The sequence below is a fragment of the Fukomys damarensis genome, unplaced genomic scaffold (genome assembly GCF_012274545.1).
Source record: "Fukomys damarensis isolate Sample0158 unplaced genomic scaffold, DMR_v1.0_HiC HiC_scaffold_17, whole genome shotgun sequence".
NCBI lineage: Eukaryota > Metazoa > Chordata > Mammalia > Rodentia > Bathyergidae > Fukomys > Fukomys damarensis.
In genome coordinates, this window is record NW_022900929.1 from 22,369,768 (window position 1) to 22,391,655 (window position 21,888).

General features: G+C 47.8%; 1 protein-coding gene across 1 annotated transcript in view; it reads left to right on the plus strand.

The window, feature by feature from the left end:
* Nucleotides 1-6: 6 nt before the first annotated feature.
* Nucleotides 7-21,888, plus strand: part of Galnt17 (polypeptide N-acetylgalactosaminyltransferase 17) — a 466,429-nt gene continuing 444,547 nt past the window's right edge. Inside the window, exon 1 of the mRNA XM_033765278.1 lies at nucleotides 7-728. Coding sequence (XP_033621169.1) covers nucleotides 491-728 — 238 coding nt within the window. The 5' untranslated portion in view covers nucleotides 7-490. The remainder of the gene's footprint in view (nucleotides 729-21,888) is intronic.

The following is a 21,888-nucleotide window of genomic DNA, read 5'->3' on the forward strand; positions in this document are numbered from 1 at the left end:
GGGCGGAACAAAGGCGAGCGCTCCGAGGAGCGGGTCCTCGGCTGAAGAGCGCGCCGACGGCCGGCCGGAGGGTGGTGGCCGTGAGAGACCCAGGAGTGGCGCGCTCCCCTGCTCCTGTCACCTACGCGCGCGGCTCCCAGAGCAGCCCGGCCGGTCCAACCAAGGTCCAAGGCGAACCCCTTGCCAGTGCACAGTGGATGCCCCCGGCCTTTCGCCAGGACGCCTGGGAAGGGGCCGCGCACCGTGGACCCAGCAGGCGAGCACTTCTGCAGCCCGAGGCTTCCACGTGAGCGGTTGCGCTCTCTCCTCGACCTCCGGGGCCTCCCAGCCGTCTGTGCTGCCCGAGCATTTGTGTGTGGGGGGAGTCGCCAGCGGAGGGAATCGTCGCCCACGGTCAGGTGTCTGAGGCTCCCACGAGCCCCCGCTGCCCCGCGCCTCGCTGGAGCCTTAGGGGTCTCGGGTCCGGGGCGAGGGCCGGCTGGATTGTTTGATGGCTTCACTGAGAAGAGTCAAAGTGCTGCTGGTGTTGAACTTGATCGCCGTGGCCGGCTTCGTGCTCTTCCTGGCGAAGTGCCGGCCCATAGCTGTGCGCAGCGGAGACGCCTTCCACGAGATCCGGCCGCGCGCCGAGGCTGCCAACCTCAGCGCGCACAGCGCCAGCCCCATCCAGGATGCGGTCCTGAAGCGCCTGTCGCTGCTGGAGGACATCGTCTACCGGCAGCTGAATGGTAGGGATGCGCGATGGCGCTCCAGGGTCCCTTAGTGAGCAGGCAGGGAACGCGTGGCTTCCCCGCTCTTCCTCTTACCTTCCTGGCTTTGGTTCAGGCAGGAGGCCTGGACTGCTGGAAAGAAAGCTACCTGCTTCTTTTTCCTACCTCGGCTCTAAGTTTGGTTTTATCCTGGAAACATGTCAGTACTTTTGGCTCTGGGTCCCAGTGAGCCGGCAGGAAATTATTCCCTGGGGACTCCAGCCAGAAAGCAGAAACTAGGGGAATGGCCAGAGGGGACTGAGGGCTGGGCCGAGGTGTGGGGAGGAAAAGGGAGGTGGAAGATGAGTGGGTTTTAGTGTCTGAAAAGTCCAGGCCCCTGGTCTAGGGGCAGATGTGCTTCTGTATTGAGTTGAACGAATGTTACCTGCACAGCTAATAACGCAAACTCTCTCGCTGCCCTGCTGGAGGCTGGTGTTTAAAACCATACCCTTTTCTTGTTTCTCTCTAGAGGTGCGGAGGGGCAACTGTTAAAAGTTCACTGGGAGTCCTGGAAATGGGGAGCTCATGGAGTGTAGCAAAGGGAGGTGTGGCATCCATCTAGGGACAGTTGTCAGAATCAGCCCCATTTAAGGTGTTCTCAGTGGTTTAGGGGAAAAGGGAGACTTCTGATGTACTCTGGTTACACCTGGTCCCAGGGACACTTGCTGTCCCCAAGGTGTTACCTTCTGGAGGAAGGATCCACATGGATTTATCCAAGGCAGATGCAGCGCTTAGCTACAGGCTTCCTGCCTGAGCTTCTAACTCCTGTTACTACACGTTCGTTCCAGAACTGTAGATACTCATAGAGATAATGATAATAAATAACTGATGGAATTCCTGCCGCGTGTCAGGTGGTGCTGGGGAAGGCAGCGCAGTTGCATTATCTCATAGATTGTTCGTCTCAGTCCAAAGCGGTTCCACCCCGTCCCCATATGGGAAATGAGAAAACAAGGCTGGAAGCGGTCAACTAAGTTGCCTGGTGTCCTATTAGGAAGTAGTAGAGTTTGCAGTGAGAGCCCCTGCCTGTCTGACCACAGCGCTGTGTTCTTAGCCACTGAATACAAACTTCAGTCTCTATTTTTCTCCTCATTATAAGGTGCGTTAGGTTTGTTGGAAAAATCTGTGGAGCTGCAATTACAGCTGTAACCTGTGTAAAGTTGGGAGCTGGACTTCGCTGTCTTTGCTGTGGTGAAAGTTAGAGACTGAACCTGGTGGCAGATGGTGGAGGTCAGGGAGAAGGGCGAGGTCAGACTGTTCTCTCATGGCTCTGTCTGAGTAATCCCTCGGGGATGTGGCCAGGTGTGCACACAGGACAGGACGCAGTAGTCTCTTTGGCATCATTAAGCACCCAGGGGCTGCCTTGAGCTGGTGTCTGCAGTGGGAAGTGGTAGTCCCGTCCCTGCCTTTCGTAGGTAGCATGCCCGGGCGATCAGGGCGGCCTGCTGAGGTCACACAGAAGGTCTTCTCCTGAGTACCTAAAAACAAAACTGAGCAGAAGCCAGCAAAACTCTGCAGTTCATTCCTGGAGGATTTAGAAGACTTGGAGAGTGGGCCTTATTCTGCAGATAGCTGCTGCAGACACATCCATAGGACCCAAAGAATAGCCTGAGTTCTGTGGGTGTTCAGGCCATTTGAGTGTTAGTTTCTATTAGGAACATTACATGTATTGTGGCCACAAGCACCCGGGTAGGAAATAATACAATTCTACCTGGTATTTTCTGAATGTGGAGGCATGCACGAACCCAGTTAGTCTTTGTGACAACCTATGAGATAGGTGCTCTTACTTTTATCCTTGAGTGACTTACTCCCACTCACCCAGCCAGTGAATGGCAGGGCTTGGAATTGACCCTGGACCATCCAGCTCCAGGGCGGGGGCTCTTAGTGGCTATCCCACCTGCGATATGCATCAGAAATCACTTGTAAGACACAGATTTCTGGGTAGCGCATCCCAGTAGGTCTGGAAGAGAGCCTGGGAATTGGCCTCTGACAAGCCTGTGGCTGGAATTTCTGTGCCTGACATTCTCCTGCCTACACCACGCCAAGCAAGACTCATTCTTCTCCAGAGCCAGCTGGTTGGAGGGACTTCTGAGAAGCAGAGACTTGCTTCCCAAGGCTGAGGGTCAGGTTTCTTTCTTTGTGACCATCTGCCATGTAAACAGTTTGCAGACTGGTTGAGTCAGGGCCTTTGGGATGGGAAGGCTGGGATTTCTTTCCTTGAAGCCTCTACTTGGCAGGAAGGCTCCATGGAGAGTTCCTCTTGGGCAAGATAGAGTGCAAGCTGGGACTTGGCAGATGTTATCTTTCTGGCCTCTGCGAGCTAGTTTGTAGAGACATGAAACCAAGAGGAGCAGAGCAGGGAAAGTTTGGAAATGGAGAAGACCCTCCCTTTCTCTGCCTGCCCTCAAGCACTCTATCCTTTGCCTGCTCTTGTTCTGGGTAGCGAGTGGCGCGCCCCATCTGTCGATGCCTAAAGCCTGCTGGGATATTTTGCTGCAACAGGAGACTGGGTGAAGGATGAGAGGACTTCCCTCGCAGAGCCTGGTGAGGTGGGCCTGGACTTCATGGGACTTCTGGCTCTGCACCTGTCTCCACCCATTGCTGCCGAAGGAGGAGAAGGAGATCTTCACCTCAGTGTTCGTTATTCCTCAGCAAGAACTGCGTGCTGGGAATATGGGGCATGACTGTGAATATTTAAATACAAATTTTAAAATTATAGTAAAAGAAGATGCATTACCATTAGCACACTCAGCCCACAATTCTTGCCATGTTTGAAGCAGCTCTAGAAGTCCTCTTTTGTGAGTGTCCTTATGAGGTGTAATAAAAAATATGGTGAATGCTGCTGCCGAGTGCCATCCAGTGGAAAGGTAGGCTTGTAAAAAGCTGACAGTACATCCTGATCCACCTGACTCACTAGATCTGGAACCTAAAGTCAAAGTGAACCATGAAAGGGAAATGTTTTGAATGGATTCAAGACATTGAGGCAGCCACCGCAGAGCAACTACAGACCCTAATGAAAGAAGACTTCCAGAACTGCTACAGAAAGTGGCATGAACAATGGGACAGGTGTATTTGAATCAAGGGGAGTATCCCAAAGAGGGTTTATGGCACTTGTACTATAATATATTTTTAAATATAAAACTTAATCATGTTTTTTGATCACACTATGAACAGTATGAACTTGGGGGTCCAACTCTTCTCATGTAAAGTAGAGCTAACATTTAAAATTTTTCTCAGGTTTTGTAAACTTGGCCTGTGAACTCCTGGGCAGGTCCAGCAGGAGGGACTGGTGGAGGGCTCCACCTTCCGTGGCTGTTGAGCACAACCATCTCCGTGCTGTCTCACTGATGGTACAGGTTTTCTTGGATGCCTGTGAGTGGCCACTCTGAGACCCTGGATTCTGAGACCCAAAATTCTGTCTTCTTCCCTAGTTCCTGAATCCTGCCTTTTGCAAAGCAGCTACAGGTTCTGTTTCGCTTTTCTCAGTGCATCTGTGAAGGACATTTTAAAAAGCAAGTGGAAATGCTGGCGTAGAGAAGTACACTGGGTTGGTTTAGTTTTTTCTCCTCCAGAATTTTTCCTGCAGCTGCTCTACCATTCTTTCCACTAGGCCTCCCACCAATGACTGCTGTGTCTGGCCCATATTTCTTACGCTGAGCCATTGTGGTATTGTTCTGTAACCAAGTGCCAGCTTCTGGTCTCCTCCATTCTGCTGATCATGCTATGGCTCCAGCTCTCTGAGTGGAAAACGACGACTTCCAGAGGCCCCAGATCCTTCAGTGGCTTCCTAAGGGATCATGGTCCAGCCTTCAGGCTATGGTCAGGACCTGTCTAGCCCACTTCAGCAGGCGTATCCTGTGTTATCACTTTCACCCAGCCCTGTGCCTGTGCCTCCTCCAGCAAACCCATATACTTGCTGAAATACCTCAGTACCCTTAGCCTCCATATTGCAGCCCCAGTCCTTGAAAAGTATTGGTTGTCCTGATTTTCTCTGCTCTCCCCATCCGTTTCCCCATCTGTTCATCCTTTCAGGCTTGGCACAAGGTCACCTCCCAAGGGTGGGGCTTATGGCAGGTTACTGGGCTGAGGTTTTGCTGTCTCGGTTGTCAGTGGCCCTGGCCTACGCTCTTGGGTTTGTTCCTTTATTTATTTAATGGAACTGAGTATTGGACCAAAGGCCTTTGCACTGAGTTACATCCCTGGCCTTTTGAAAATTTTTTATTTTGCGACATTGTCTCACTAAATTACTTAGTTGACAAGGCTGATCTCTTAGTTGACAAGTGATCCTGTTACCTCAGCCTCTCACAGGGCTGAGATTACAGGAATGTGCCACCATGCCCAGCTGGGTTTATCTTTTGAGTTCATAAATGGACTGTAGGCCTTGTAAGGGCTGGGACCATGTTATAGTCTTTTAAATCCTACCGCCATCCCTCAGTATCTGCCACAGCACTTTGCAAATAATGTGGACATTTAACAGTTTCTTGGTTGACTAATCGATGGGGCCAGTTTTAGAAGGTAAGTGATAGCCACCAAGGAGATACCCTCAGGATTGTAAAAACTTGGTTGGGTTAAATGATGTGGTGAGGGAGGCGTGGGAAGGACTTCGCTGGGAAGTGGGAGATGAGGATGCCACCTTGTCTCTGCTCCCATCTTGCTTCTGACCTCGCATCCCCACCGTCACCCTCCTGGCCCTCTTGCCTGTGCCATCTTGAGGCTGATCTAATCTGTGTCCTTCTGACTGAAGGAAACTAGATCCTTCAGAGACCTTGAAGTGAAGCAGTCTGCCGGGTTAGGCGCCAGCAAATGTCAGTATGTTTTCTTTGCATGTGTGATTTTTTAAAAACATGAATCTGGTTTTATATTCTTTTTTGGTAGCCTAAAATTAATTCATATTTTTAATGGAAAATTTGGAAAAATCTAGAAACCAATTATCTAGAGCAAAGTAAAACTCTAAAAATAGTGTTTAAAATGGTAGCATGGTTTTGTACCATCGCTATAGACCCAGGCACATTTTTTTTGTTGTTGTTCCTGGAATTCCCCAGATGACTCTCTGCGTGACCTTTGGCTTTCTATCACCTCTCCTGTCACCTTCTGAGGAAGTTATTTATTTCTCTCATTTTAAAAATGAGAAAGGTGAGAAACAGAGATACGGTGTGATTTAGTCAGGGCGTTCAGTCTGTGAAGGGCAGAGACCTCCCCCGAGGTCCAGCGCCACTTGGCTAAGAAGGGGGAGAGTTGAGGGGTGCAGACCTGGTGTGCTCCTTGCAAGCCCCCAGCTCTGGTGGTGACCCCACCCTCCTCAGGGTGCCCGAGAAGTGTGCGACAGAGTGGAAGGGTCCACGGCAGCCCTGTGTCCCAGTGAGTCCTGGGCAGCCCTGCCGCAAGAGGAGATGCAATCGATTTAACTTCGGTTCCAGATTTAGATTTCAGAAGGATATTGAATAGAAGCAGAGTTGCTTGAAGAAATTTAAAAATCTTTATAGAAATGGAGAGAAGTCAAAATTACCTACCCTAGTCCTGCCCGTAAGCCACACAGGCAGATAAAGCTGTAGTGGGAAACCAAAATGTTCCCAGCTGACCCAAGGGGGAGAGGTTTATGCTCACAATCACCAGGGTGAAGCCCAAAGGAGAGGGATGGCAGAGCCTGCCCTGTGGCGGTTCCCCCATGCTGCTGGGATACAGACGTTGCTTGTGTAGTCCGCAGATGCTGATGGTACAGCGTTTCCTGTGGGCAGAGGTAAGAGGGAGAGAGAGGGCCATGTTCATATTAAAATCGGCTACTGCAGCAAGCACTGGCCAGGCCAGTGCTGCATGCAGGGCTTGATGACACGGTGACATGGGGGACCCAGGTTCTGCAGAGCTGGGTGGGCACAGCGTGGGGGCTGGAGGGAGGTGCAGTTCCGTTTTCTCCACTGACTCAGCCTTCTGGTGGAGCGGCCTCTCCTGGAGAAAAGGGGACCACTGATCTTGCACATCCCAGCGTCGCAGGCATGGTCTGTCTATTTCAGCCAGAGTGTGTGACAGGCACCCTGCCAGCAGGGGACAGCTGCTGCCTGCCCAGCACCAAGGTAGCAGGCAAGGCAGCCAGTGTCATTCCTGCCCAAGAAATCCAACCCCCCTGACCTTTGCTTGCTACCAAGTCGGGAGTGTCCTTTGTGGACAGGAAGAAGGCTGAGCAGTTAGAGCAGAGAGTGACAGAGGGAAGCAGGAACAGGAGCCCTAAGTCCAGGTCAAGAAGAGACAGCTGTGAGTCTGTAAGGGAGAGTTGGGAGATGGACTGGTGGCAGAACAGACCCAATTTCATTTCTGTCACTTACTAATGCTGTGACCTTGGGCAAGTGGCTTTACCTTTCAACTGTTTCATGGGGTCCCGGCAGGTCAGGATGAACTGAGATTCAAAATGCAGGGTGTGACGTGGGGCTGGACCTCTGGGAGCACCCACTCCCAAGAGGAAGAGACCTGGCTGACTCCCTCCCCATGGTACACCCTGATGCCTGCAGCTACCCTGGCCCAGAGCAGGCTCAGCAAACACTTCTGCGTGGATGCGTGAATGGCTCCTGGTGCCAGACTGCAGTGTGCCTGTTGTCATCTGGCGTAAATTTCAAGAAATGGACGGGGGATGTTTGATTCTGTCTCTCTTGGCCTCTCTGGACTAACTGGTGATGACCCTCTCTTGGGCGTGTTTGTGTGAAATGCATTTCCCTCTTGAAAGCCCTATTGGTGGTTCTAGCAGGGGAGCGCAGGTACTTGCATACCCTTGACCGAGGAAGCAGCCCTCCTCTATGGGGTGGTCATTCTGACGCACAGGGAGTAGTGAGGGAGGGAGGGGACACTTGCCCTGCCGGCCGGATCAGCCAACTCAACCCCGGCAGTGGGCTGACAGAGGTGGCAGCCAGGTTGCCTCCAGTTTCCTTCATTCTGTTCCCTCCTCCCCTCACTCAGAATGATGGCGCCTCGGGGTGACCACTTTGGAGGCCTGGCAGAAATTGGAAGTTCTCTGTGTCCACAGACGCAGTTACCCGAGGTCGTGGCAGTCAGCGGTACAGTAAGATATTTTGGAGAGAGACAGGGAGGGTGGAAGGGAGAGAGTATGACAGAGGGAGAGATCACATTCATCCAGTCTTTTAGTTTATTGTTATTATTATTGTTATTCATTTTAACAGAGTTGAATGTTCAAATTAAGATTTATCATAGATAATATATGTTTGGGAATAAAATAGTGTTTAGGGTGTGTCAGCTTTCTGTTACTGTAATGAATGCTATAATGAAGATAAATGAACTTTTTTTGTTTTTGCTTTTTTGGTTTTTTTGAGACAGGGTCTCTCTATGTAGTTGAGACTGACGTGGAACTCACCATGTAGCCCAGGCTGGTCTCGAACTCACAGCGATCCTCATCCTGCCTCAGCCTCCCGAGTGCTGGGATTACAGGTGTGCACTACCATACTTGGCTAAGATAAATAAACTTTTAAAGAGGAAAGGTTCATTTTGGCTAGTGATTTTGGAAATTTCAGCTCAGGATCTGTTGGTCTTCTTGCTTTGGGGTGGCAGCACAGTACACATAGTGGTGGCAGTGGGGTACATGGTAGAGGAAGCCTGTCCTCCCCAAGGTAGCCAGAAGTGAGAGAGGAAGAGACAGAGTCCTGCAGCCCCCTTTGAGGACACATCCCTGTTCACTCAGTATCTCTACCAGGCCCAACCTCTTAGTTACCACCACTCTGCATAGTGCACAGTGGGACCAAGCCTTTGGAGGGGGCCCTGGGGATATTTCAGGTCCAAACCACAGCACAGGGACTGGTAGGATCTGTGGTTCCAGGCATTCCCTGGGAGTCTCAGACTGCCCCTTCCATAGATTAGGGGGCTTCTCAGGCCAGATCCCATCCCTGAACGCCTTGGTCATCGCATCTGTTGAGGGCCTCCTCGCTGCTTGGCATCAGCTGGAATTCAAAGGGGTGCAGGTGTCACACCTGCCGGGACTCTGAGGTCTAGCTGGGAAGCTCCATTTGTGGTTTACCCGGTGCACATTGGGTCGCCACAGAAGGCTGGGCTGATCGTGAGTGAGGCTTTAGCTGGCTCCCAGGAGGGTGGACTTCAGCAGAAGCATTGAGAAGCTGTGCCCCAGGTGCAGGAGGAGCAGGCGGTGGGAGATGACCCGGGAAGCACCCCAGGGGCGCTCAGCTGAGAAGTGGGGATCAGCTGCATCTAGAACGGCAAAGCGGCAGAAGAAGGTAGGGGAGAAGGCAGGGGTGGTGGTGCATGCCCTTAATCCCGGCACTGTGGGAGGCTGAGGCAGGGGATTGCAAGTTCAAGACCTACCTGGGCAACTTAGTGACTTAGTGAGACCCTGTCTCGACAAAAAGTTTGACAAAGGATGGGGGTGTATCTCCATGTGAAGACCCAGGTTCAAGCCTCAGGTCTGCACAAACAAAAGGAAAATGTGAGTGGGGCTGTGAGTACAGTGGCATGGGGGAGCTCCTTGGCAGGGCGCTGCTTGTCTGCAGGACCAGGTGGAGGCTGAATGGGCCAGGCTTCGGTCCCAGGCCAGACGGCAGGAGGGGGCCCTGCGGTGCCAGAGTGGGCGTCCTGTTAGAGAACACAGTGTGGTGTCTCTCATTCTCCAGGGGGGATTTGTTTTCCAGACCCCTGGGGATGCCCAGGTCTGGGGGTGCTGAAGCCCTTCGTCAGATGGCATGGAGTTTGCTTAGGATTTACATATCGTCCAGTGCACTCTGTAAATCAGCTCTACCTTGCTTACCATACCTAATCCAGTGTAAATGCTATGGGAACTGTTGTTACATTGCATTGTCTAGGGAACGGTAATAAGAAAAACTTTCCCCGGGGGATGTAGCTCCGTGGCGCAGCACATGACCAGTGTGCAGGACATCATGGGTTCCGTTCCCAGCACCATTAACAAAATACCCAAGTCTCGGTACACATTCACTACGGATGCAGTTATTTTCTGAGTGTGTTCCATCTGGCGTCGGATGGGCAGGCTGAGCAGGGTGTACGACGCTGCTCCCCTCGTCCTGACGCGCATGCCGCAGGCGTGTATGGGGCTCGTCCAGCTTTCCGAACCTCAGCCTGATTCCCCTTGTACCTCACTGCCAAGTCCCCTCCCTGGCCACGTCCAGAAGCAGCAGGCCCACCTGGCACGGCTGCATTTGGAAAATTGGAGCCTGCCCACCTGGGTTCTCTCCGCAACACAGCTCTTCCCGGCCGGTGTCTCCTGAATCTCAGGGGCAGCCCCACCTCCCCGCTTTCACTGGCTCCCTCTGCCTCTCACCCCATCAGCTTCCTCTCAGGTAGCCCCCCCCCCAGGCAGGAGGTGGTGCTCGGGACACACATTTGTCATTGCACTTGTTGCCCTGCGCCCTTCCTGTTCCCTGGGCCTCCCTGAGCCCGGAGGAAGTGGACTGGGCTGGAGGGAGCAGGCTGGGAGAAGGAACCCGATTCATTTTCTCCCTCCTCCCTTCCTCTTCTCCCCTCTCCTTCCCTTTCCTTCCAGAGCACCCAGAATAGATGCAGAACTCGCCTGGTTGAAAGACGTTCCTCTCCCTCAGTGATTGTGGCTCCCCGGTATTTAGGCTGCTCTGACATGTGGGTGACAATCGGCTTAGCCACCGATAGAGAAGTTTTCCCTTCTAATAATATCCTGTCCCTGCTAACTGCGGAGGCTCGGCCTCGCCGTGCATGAGTAATAAACCGCTGCATAATTACAGGTGGCCACACGTGCGTGCGTCTGACCGCTAATAAGGAGCCAGGTTCCGGAAGGGCCTCCCCCAGCCCAGCTGGGGCACAGCAACGCGGTGCTGGTCGTGTGGTTCCTGTTCACAGAGGGCCCTTCGCTCTTCCAGGCTGCTGTACCCCCCGCAGGAGGAAGGGCACAGACTCCGGGTGAGGAGACCAGACCAGGGTTCTGGGTCAGCTCCGTTTCTGAGAACCTGCAAAACGAGCACATGACTTCCGGGTCCTTAACCACCCCCCCCCCCCGTCAAGGGAGGTTATCTCCTTCCCCCACATGATTAAAAGCTAGCATGAGCTCCTAGGACCGCTTCACAAGTCCTTTATGTCCCGAAGCCTTCTCACCACCTGGTCAGCATTGTCCTTCCTTCTGGGCTTCTGTTTGTAGCCCTTTCTGCCTTGCATCATAATGAATTGTTGGCATGGTCTGACCCAGAGGTTTGCTGCAGAACAGGCTTTATTCCTCCCTGTGTCGTTGAGGAGTTAATCCTTCAGCAAGTAATTCGTTGTCATTTAACCAACCTGGAAGAATTGGTAGGTAGCCATGGGTTGGCATCCTAATGTGTAGCTCATGTCATGCTATTTCTCTTGGTCTTTTCTTCATGGCTACAAAATGGCTGCAGTAGCTCCAGTCATTGTATCTTTGTATAAGGTAGGAAGACCTGTATACCAGTGGTCACATCTGTTCCTGTTGTTTAATCAGAAAAAAAAAAAAAAAGAATCTTTTCCAGAAATCTCCCTGGCAGACTCCCATATGTGGGCCAGAACATGGCCCCGTGAACTATCTTGTTTCAAGAGTGTAATTGTTTTGTAGAGGATGTGAGCATGGCAGTTGCAAAAGAGCAGGAAGGAAGGAACTGCATCTGCATTATAAATCCACAGTGCCTGCCATCTCTGGTCCATCCTCAGTACAGTGCAGTGAGTATTAAAATGTAGCCAGAGTAGCTAGAGCACTGGGGAGGCTGAGGCAGGAGGATTGCTGTGAGTTCAAGGTCAGCCTAGACTGTATAGCGATACTTAAAAATAAGATACAACACAGCACACCAAACCAGAAGCCTGTCTACTCTTGGTTAACTGGAAATTCATTTCCTTAGAATATTTAATCCTTGGGCGTTCTTGTGAATTTAGATTTGACTTAAAGAGATTTCATAGATGAAAATTGCCATATATTACTGTGTTTATCAATACTAAGATATCTTCCCTCCCTCCTTCCCTCCTTTCCTATCTACCCCAGTCCCCTGCCTTTCCAGTACTGCAGATTGATTGAACCCAGGGCCTTCACACTGAGTTGCATCCCATCCCTTTTTATATTTTGTGGGGGGGGGCATGGTCACACTAAGTCACTAAGTTCCCCAGGCTGGACTTGAATTTGGGATCCTCATGCCTTGGCCTTCTGGAGTTCTGGAATCACAGGTGTGTACCGCCACACATAACAGATGCATATCTTTGCATCTTTGAAACTGGGATTCAAGTTGCCGTCAGTTTTAATAGTTTAGTAGGCAACGGTTTTCCCCTTATGGGTTCATAAAAATGGGGCAGCCTTACCATAGAAAGCATCTTTAGATTTTGTGAAATAGAATATATGGTATCAGTCCCATACACATATAGGTATATCTTAGTTTATGAAACAGCCACTTCTATTGCGCACCTAATACATGTCAGGTGTTTTGATTTGCTTAATTCTACATTAAACCCACTTATCCTCTTATGCCCATTTTCCATATAAGGGGAAGCTGGGACTCAGATAAACAAGTAGTCCAGAGGTGCTCCCCCATTGCTTGGTTCTGTGCTTTCCACTGTGGGCTGCGAAGCTGGTGCTCGCTGATGCCTGGGTGCGAGATGCAATGTGGATCACTTAGCAGCTGGTCTGGGGGCTGCAGCAGGGGATGGGGCTGCCACCCACGCGGGGGCAGGATGCTGCTGGGAACCTTCCTTCACTCAAGCTTAGCAGTCACTAGTGTGTAAAGTTGTAAAGCTGTTAGTCTAGGGCTGTAAATTATGCTGTGTGAGCTTTAAATCCGGCCCATAATTAGAACAAAATGTGAGAAAAGTGAAATTGATATTAAGTTAATTAAAAGGCTTTGCTTATATTTGCAGGGAAATTAGCACGACAAAATAAGAGTGCTGAGAAGTGCAAGTTGTTAATTTCCCCTTTTTGGGCAAGCCCTGTTCCTTGGATTCTGCCCTGGGCCCCCCTCCTATCACATAGCCATTTTACTGGCATCATTCATTTTACTGGCTTCAGTTGGCCAGGGTCTGCTGTAATCTTGCCGTGGTCATTTTCTTCAATGGACACCATCCTGCTGAGGCCTGGGCCCTGGAAGAGGGTGGGAGGATTCCTAGGTATCTGTGTCATCAGTAGGCAGGTGAGGATCGAACTTGGGACCTTGTGCTTGTGAGGCAGGGCATGGAACCACTGAGCTAAATTCCTGGCCCTAGGCGTGTGCCTTTGAGAAGCCGCCACAGGTGGCTGATGCCACTCCCTTGTGTCCAGAAGGTGGGCCCTTTGGTAACTTCTCATGGCTGATTTTTGCCACAGGCCTGGGTTTGAGCATGCAGTGGAGAATTTCAGTTTGGAGCTCTGGAAGGCAGGGCACATGTAGATTTTTTGGTGCCTTTGTAGAGCAGATCAGAGTCTGGACCAAGGAGGCTGACCTTAGGCACCCTAAGACTATTCCTGCCTCTAGGTGATGGGACAGAGATAAAGCTGTGCTCACCAAGGAATTTCCTTTTTGGGGGCGGAGAGCTGGTCATCAGCTGCTCCTGAGCTCTGGCGTGGCTGTGACTGGCTTCTAGGCAGTGGGAGGTGAGTGGAAGGGAGGTTGTTTGCCACTATGAGGTCTGGCCCACAAAATGTGGGGTCCTCCGTGCCTTCTCTTTGTTTTTTTATTGGTGGCCGTGGAGTCCACCACTTGGTGGCCTTTGGGATATGAGGATCCTTGGTCCCTGAAAGACTGCTTGAAGCAGAGCGCTGTTCCTCCTAACCTTCCCCGCCAGCTGTCTCTTTCTGTCTGTGGACACTGGATCCTTATGTTAAGCTATGGAGATTTTTGGACCACATTCGTTATAGCAGCTAGTGTTACTAAACCAAATGAACTCAGTTAGTCTCCCTGAACAACAGGTCAGTCTGTCTACACTTCATTTCTGTCTTTAATCAGCAGATACTGATTACTGGGTTTTAACATTAAGTGGGGTAGTATCAGGTGGTTGGATGGAAAGCTACCTATTTATAGGCCAGCATCTGTATTTGATCTCCTGTTGACTCTAAGAAAACAGTCTTATTTCTCAGTATCCCAGTGTTCTATTTACAGAATGATGGAATGATTATAATCATCTCCTACTTATGCTCCTTGTTGGAGCTCCGGGAGAAGTATTGAAATATAGCTAAGTTGTTTGCAATTATAAACAACTAAATAATATATGCATTGTCTTTATTGCTGCTTCTGCTGATAGGAATTGGCATTTTTCAAGATGAGACAAACTGAAAAGGTTAGTTTAAGAATTAGCAATTAAAAAAAAATCATGGTCTTTGCTGCCACTGCATTTTAAATCGTGCAAACATTTATGTTTGTGCCAAAGTCCCAGAATTTCCTTTAGAGCAATTACTAAAATGCATTCACAAGATAAAAATGGAGTTCAGGGAAGAATATTTAAGAGCTCTTTAATGATGTTAAAAACTTTGCTAATTTGCCAAGTTGTTCTAATATGCACTTCGATTCTTTTTTTCCTGACTACCCATCTTCCTGCAGTTGAATTGATTCCAGGAGACTTGAAAAAAATGGAGCTGAAATTACTATTAAAAACGCACATCTCATGAAGTATCTTTTCTAGAGTTTTTTCTTTTCCTTTATTAGCTAAAGGTGAATGTTCAGGAAGATAAAAGAACCTCTGGGCTGTGTTTACTTGCACTAAGCCATTTGGGGAGAAAACAGAAGCTAAACAGTAGTTATAATGGGTGGTTTGAATTAAACCTTTTCTTTTACTGCTCCTCGGAAGCCTGTATGCATAGAGCCTTGGGGAGGAATGGACTTGTCTGACTTCTTCCTCCTCCACCTGTTTATGCAGGTCTCAGCTTGGCAAAACTGCAGGCCCAGAGTGGCTAGTGCCCTGCTGTCCTCATCCGTAAGCATCATTAGTTCTTGTCCCAGCTCTTGGGAACCCTGCTCTATCCTTCTCCCCACAAGAAAGGGTCCAGTGTCAGTGGTTCACATCTTCGTTAGTGTGTAAGGTCACGGGTCACTCTCAAGGGTGGTCCTCTTGAAGGTACAGTCTTCAGTAGAGAAAGTCTAATAGCACTGAGTTCAAGACAAGAGGCAGAGGCCGGACGTGGTGGTGCACGCCTGTAATCCCAGCACTTGGGAGGCTGAGGCAGGATTGCTGTGAGTTCGAGACCAGCCTGGGCTACATAGTGAGTTCGAGGTCAGTCTCAACTATATAGTGAGACCCTGTGTCAAAAAAACAAAACAAACAAACAAAAAGCCAAGAGCCAGAGATGTGACATTTGCCTAAAACCAGCATGGGGGGCTTTTAGACCATGGAGTAAGTAAAAGCCTTGGAGTCAGATGGAAGCTGTAACAGTCAGATTTGCAGTACTGTGACAAAATATCTGAGATAATTAACTTAAAAAGAGGAAAAGTTTATTTTGGCTCACAGATTTGGAGATTCCAGCCCCAGGCCTGTGATGAGGCAGTACATTATGGTGGATGTGTGTGACTGTGGTAGTCATGTAACTCATGGCAACCGGGAAGCAGAACAGGGAGAAGAGGGGCTGGAGGTCACAGTACCCTTGTATTAGCTTTTCGTTGTTGGGACAAGATACCTGACACCCACAATTTAAAGGAGAGGTTTGTGTGTCTCGTGGTTTCAGGGGGTTTAATCCATGATTGGCTGACTCTGAGGCAAAAATAAGGCAGAAGGGCCTGGTGGAGGAAGGCTTCCATGGCAGCCAGGGAGAGGGAGGGGGAGAGAAAGAGGGAGAAAAAAGAGGTGGGGGTCCTCTAAAGGCACACTCCCAGGGACCCACCAACAGTACGGTCAAGTAGGAACTCATCAATGGACTAATCCACTGACAAGTACACAACCCATGATCCAGTCACCTTCTGAAAGCCCAGCCTCTGAACACATGAGAATTTTGAGGGGACCTTTCAGGTCTAAACCTTAACAGTCCCCTTCAAGGTTGACTTCCCAGTAACTAGCTTCCTTCTAGTAGGCCCCACCTCCTAAGGGTTTCACTACTTCCCCATTCATGCCACAACACATAGGTATGCAGGACACATTCAGGATGGAAACTGTAGCAGAATCTTACACTTCCTTTAGGCTGCTTAACAGAGCCAAGCTTGGACTTTATGCAAATCATATGAGATCAATGATTACCCTTCTTCAAAACAATAGTTATTTATAAAAACACAATAAAGAGGAGATCAGATGAAATTATAGACTCCCTTGAAGATTTCCTGTGAATTAAAGAATGAAAGATACTATTGACATTGTAGGGGTGGCAGTTATCACCATTACTGCTCCATAAACAAAGCCTTTAGCTTTCTCCACAACTCAGCTTTCTCCCTTGTAAAATCTAGATAAGACCTAAATGTATTCAGGTTCTATAATTTTATGGATCAGAGAGATTCAAGGATACAACAAGTGCATTTGCATGTAAATGTGACTGCTTGTGATTGGTCAGATTTGTATCTTTTGGCAGCATGGAAAAGTTGGATCTAAAGGAATGGGAAATGATTTTCCTAGACGTGATGGCTTTAAAACAAAACTGCAAATTCTTCAGCATTCTTCCGATTTGAAGGTGGAACTTAATCCTTTTTCTGTTGATTATATGCTGGCCTTGGTGAATTGCTTCTAGTGAATAGAATTCAATGGAAATGATGTTTCCTGACTTCTGAGGCTGGCTCACAAAGGGTAATAGAACTTCTGCCCTGCACTGTCTTTGGGAATGTGTATCCTGAAGCCTAGAGCTGCCATCTAAGAAACTGGGCTGCCTGGAAGCCATGCTGGGGAGACCATGTAGAGAAACAGATGCCCAAGGAGCCTTGGCAGTCCTGGCTCCTAGCTGATTGTGTTTGACTAACACAAGCACCAGCTGTGTAACCTAATGAGCCTACAGATAACTTCAGCCTCTGTCCTTCCAGCCTCCCCAGCTGATACTGTGTGGACCAGAATCACGCTCTACCCCTTCCCCCCAAGCCATGCCCCATGGTGCAAATTCATGAGCAAAATAAATGCACTTGTTGTTTTAAGCCACTAACTTTATTCAGCAATAAATCGTTGGAACATAAAGCAGTATCCCTGTACTTAATAGGGTGTTTTTTCCCTCATAAGTATAAGAATGGAAGACTCCCAATCGTGATAGCTGTGCTCACTGTAATAAATATACCGATAGCTAACATTTATTGAGCACTGGCTTAATGTACCAGGCATTGGGCTAAAGACTTTATATGGACATAAAAGTGGATGAGGACATTTTTGGTATGTTCTGGATTTACTTGCCGCCAGGGGACTGTGAGTAACAGCCTGCCTCCGGCCTCAGGGTTTGGTTGGCCAAGAATTTCAGGCACCTTTTCACTGAGTTTCTGTCCAGTGGCCTGGACCATGGTGAGGTGATGCTGTGTTTGGCTACCCTGTGATGGCTCCCTCCCAGCGGGGTCACTTGGTTAATCTGGAGCGACATACCCAGTCTCTACCACCAAAGTTCCCTGCATCACAGCATCCAGGTGTTTTAGCAGAAACTTTGGGCAGAGCCTGTCTCTACAAGAGACAAATGATGTTCTACTTTCTGTAGAACCTGGAGAAACTGATACTTCCAGAGATGGTGCATACTGTGACTCTATGGAGCTCTCTCCTCCCCTCCTCTCCCCTCTCCTCCCATCTCTTCTCCCTTCCTTCCCTTCTTTCCAGTCCTCCCCTTCCTCCCTCCCTCTCGTTCTTCCTTCTTTCCTTTTCTTTTTGTGGTATTGGGGATCGAACCCTGTCTTTACACTGACTCTCACGTGTACCCCATTTACATTTCGAGATAAGAGTCTTGCTTGGTTGCCCAGGCTGGGCTCAAACTTGCCATCGCCTTGCCTCGGCTTCCCAGAGTGCTGCAATCTCTGTCACATGCCACCTCACCCGACTAGCATTTCTTCTTACCTGCGATGCATACCCACACACGGACCATGCACATAGCATTAACGCTTCATAACGAGTAGGGGATACAACAGACTAGTGCTTTCCCATGCCTGCCTGAGCTTCATATTTGGGTAACTTTGGAAAAAAGTATGATTCTCAGATCCTTCAACCCGGAGTTTGCATTTTAGAGATACAGGTTGAGCATCCGTCATTTTAAAACCCCAAACATGAAATGCCCCAAAATCTTAAACTTTTTGAGTGATCAGCATTTCATATTTTGGATTTTTGGCTTGGAATATTTGCATATTCTAAAATCTAAAATACTCCAGGTCCCAAGCATTTTAGGCAAGAGATTTTCTACCTGTAAGGGGTAGGACTTGACTTGGGGAATCTTCTTTTTCTTTTTCAAAAGCTCAATGTTTCTGATGAGCCTCTGAGATGGCTGGGGCCTGTGATTGGAAGTACAGTAGCCTCCCACTCTCATCAGTGATTTCCCTTTCTGTGGTTTTTCTGAGGCCCCAAAGTATTGCAGAAAATTCCAGAAGGAGATAACTCCTAGGTGGTAAATTGTACCATGCTGAGCGGTAGAATGAAATCTGGTGCCTCTTCTGTCCTGCCTGGGATGTGACTCAGCCGAACGCACTGCCTGCCTGCTGGCCACTTGGTAGCCACCTCAGTAGTCTTAGCAGTCATTGCTTGCTTGCCTGTTTCGATAATGTGGTGTGTATGTTCAAGTGACCTTTATTTTACTGAGTAATAGTCCCAAAATGCAAGAGTACTGGTGCAAAGGAAGCATGAAGGGTCTGCAGCATCCAAAGTCAAGGTACCAGCATGACACAGCTGCAGGGCACATGGTAAAACACATGATTTATTTAGGGCTCAGTACTCCCTGCATTTCAGGCATCCACTGGGGGTCTTGGAAGGTATCACTGTGGATGTGGGAGTCTGGTGTCACTTTCTTATGGCAGAGCTTTCAGGTCTTCATTCTTCTTTAATATCTAGACACATATTGCCTCTGGTTTCAATATCCGCATGTGTAAGTGAGTTTTTCTAAGGCTGTTGTGAAGATGAGTTTGTTCATGGGCCATGTCTCAGAATTTCTTGAAGATTTGCCATCCATAAGATGAGCACTTTTCCTCCACCCAGGCCTTTCCCACCTTGCTGTTCCTATCTTGGAGCCAATAAGCTGTGAACTGAAGCCATGAGACAAAATAAACCTCTCCTTCAAGTTGAAGATGTAGGGTACTGTGTTTAACAACCAGAAACTAAGACCGGTCCCTTGCTTAGGAAGGACACGGAATGTCAGAGTTCCCGCAAGCAGTGAGAGGATTGTTGGACATGGCATCTAGACTTTGAGAGGACAAAGCCATGATGCCGTATATGAAAAAAAGGTCTATGTTTTCTGAAAATTTCCAGACCTTTTATGGATGTCTTGCCCACACTTAGTTCTATACCTTCCTTTTTCTAGTGTTTCTTATTTATTTATTTATGTAGTCTTTCCAAACCATTCACCTTGGTTTTCACTGAAGCAGTTACCTTCTTTCTTTTCTTGCATAATGTCATCAGTTTATGTAATGTAATAGAATTGCATAATTAAAAGACCGAGCACAGCTGGCATGAAGAGGTGTAGGGGAAAGTGAGGGAGCTGTTGGCAGGTGTACAACACACTGGTGACAGCTGAGGTGGGCAGGCCCGCTTGGTGGAGAGGTACTGCACCAGCCGTGAGCCTGCAGTGTGCCCTGGGCACCTGCTGTCACCATGTTTAATGGAGATAGAGAATGTCAGTCTTTGTGGAGAGTCAGTGAAGAGAGCATCTATTATATTATGTTAGCACATTCATCATGATAAATTTGAGCAATGGGGAACTAGGAATGTGGAAATAAAATTGTTAAAATCCCTCAGCTTTAAAATAACCACACATGCCTTTTTTCTGAAAATGTTACATTTTTAAGATCATAGTCACATATGAATGTGTGTATACCATAGGTTCACTTACCATTTTTATATGCTCCCTTATGTTATTAAATGCCAATTATGTTATTAAATGTACCAATTATAAATATTAATTTTTGTTGTTATGCATTCTTTTCTCATGGTTTCACTATAAGTCACTTTTCCATTTCATTATAGGCGGGCATGGAGTTTGCTTTCAATTTTTTAAAATGTCATGGTACATATCTTTATGTAGAGAGAGCTTAATGTCCAATATTAGAAATAGTCTCATGCAGAATTATTAGGTCAAAAGACTTTTTAAGGGCTTTTGATACATTTTTTCAAACTGCTTTCCATTAGATTTATACTTTCTCCAGCCATGTATAAAGTCTTTTATGATACCTTATTTTCTTCAACAATGAATGGATATTACAATTTTTTAAATCTTGCTAATTTGATAGGCTAAATAATCACATCTTCTTTCATTTCCTTGATTGGTAGTGAGATTGAATACTTTTCCAAATGTTTTGTATTTGCATTTGCATTTTTGAAAAAAATTTAAGTTCTGATTTGTCTGTTAAAAACAGAATTTATCTGTTGATTAATTCAATTGTTGATTTGCATGCATTTTTAGTGTAGTGAAAAAGTGATTTTTATATTCAGTGCTCAGTGTGAATATGCTTTCTTCAATGCTCATTATAAATATGCTTGCTAAACTCATTGCTTAACCTTTTAATTTGGGGAAAAAATTTTTTTGGAAAAGATATGGAGCTTTCATAGCTTTTCATATTTTTAAAAAGGTTTCCTTCATTCACTGTCCAAAAAGATACTCAGAATTTTTTTGTTCAGTTGAATTTTTATTCTTAAGCTTGGGATCCACTTATATTAGTTGTTTTAGATCCATTGGTGGAGTAATGCTGCCTTTCTCACTGATTTGTGATTCTCCTGTAGGATGCTCTCAGTTGTGAAATACACAAAGAAGGTTAATTTTTCTGAGCCATCTCTTCTGTCCAATGTTATATCTGTGCTTTAGCCATTGTCATGTTGTAGTAAATATGTGACCACGTCATTTTTCTCTTTTCCTCCTCCCCCTCCTCCTCTTCCTTCTTCTCTTTCTTCTACCACCTTCTTTTCCTTCTCTTGGAAGATGCTTATTTTATTCCTCTTTTTGGTATCAACTTCTACTTACTAGAACTTACTAGAATTCTTGAAGCCAGTGACATTCCTAAAGAAAAGGTACTGTACATAGATGGTAGATTTTCAGACATTTAAAAAATATTTTTTGTTACATTATCTGTACATGTGTGTGTAACACATGCACACACACTTTGGCTAACTATAGAATTGATTTGACAGGATCTTTCTCCCAAATGTATTCTAACATTTGTTATGACAGCATATTAGACAGATCCATCCATCCATCCATCCAATCAACCATCCCTTCTTCCCTGTCTCCTTCTCTCCACCCAGAATAAGCTACATAGTTCGTAGGGTTCAGTGAAAAGTGAAAATGCAGGGCATTTAGATCATGAACCATTTCAAGATGGTTAGAGTAGAACATCGTACCAAGTGCCGGGCCCTTCTAATAAGCATAGGACCCTGAGTGACTGGGAAGACACCCACAAAGTCAGCCCCACATTTAGTCATCCACAGATGGACACCTATTCCATGGATACTTACCGAGTTTCCACGATGTGCTGTGTGCTTTAAGGGAAAGAGCCTTCTAGATACTCACAGGTGAGTGGAGGTCACACGTGAATCTGTCCATGTGGCACTGTAAGCACAGTGGAGATATGTGTAGGACTTTCTTGCATGGAGAAGAGAGAAATCCACCAGATCCAGCTGCCGGAGAAGGCTTTCTGGGGGAGGACCATGCTTACACGATGCTCCGAGGCTTTGTTCTGAGTGATGCAGGAAGCCTTAGGAGAGTTTGAGCTCCAAGGAAAGGCACACACACTCCAGTTCATTTGCGTGAAAGATCCACCCTGCTGGGTAGAATAGAAGCACTCAGGAAGCATTTTCAGTCATTGGCCCGAGGAAGATGGAAATGGTGGCTTGGCTGTGTTTGCTAGCAGTGGAGATGATGAAAAGCGGTCAGATCTTGAATGTATTTTGAAAATAGCACTGTCAAGATGTGTTGATGAAATGGATTTGAAGTTGAGAGTAAGGGAACAGTTAAGGATGAGGGCCACATTTTTTATTTGTCTGATCAACTGGAAGGATGGAGTTGGCATTCACTGTAATGGGGAAGGCTCCCGAGGAGCAGGTTTGGGGGAGATGAAGCATTGACCTGTGGACACAGCAAGTTGAAGGTGCTTATCAGATAACCTAGTGGAGGTGCTGAGTAGGTCGC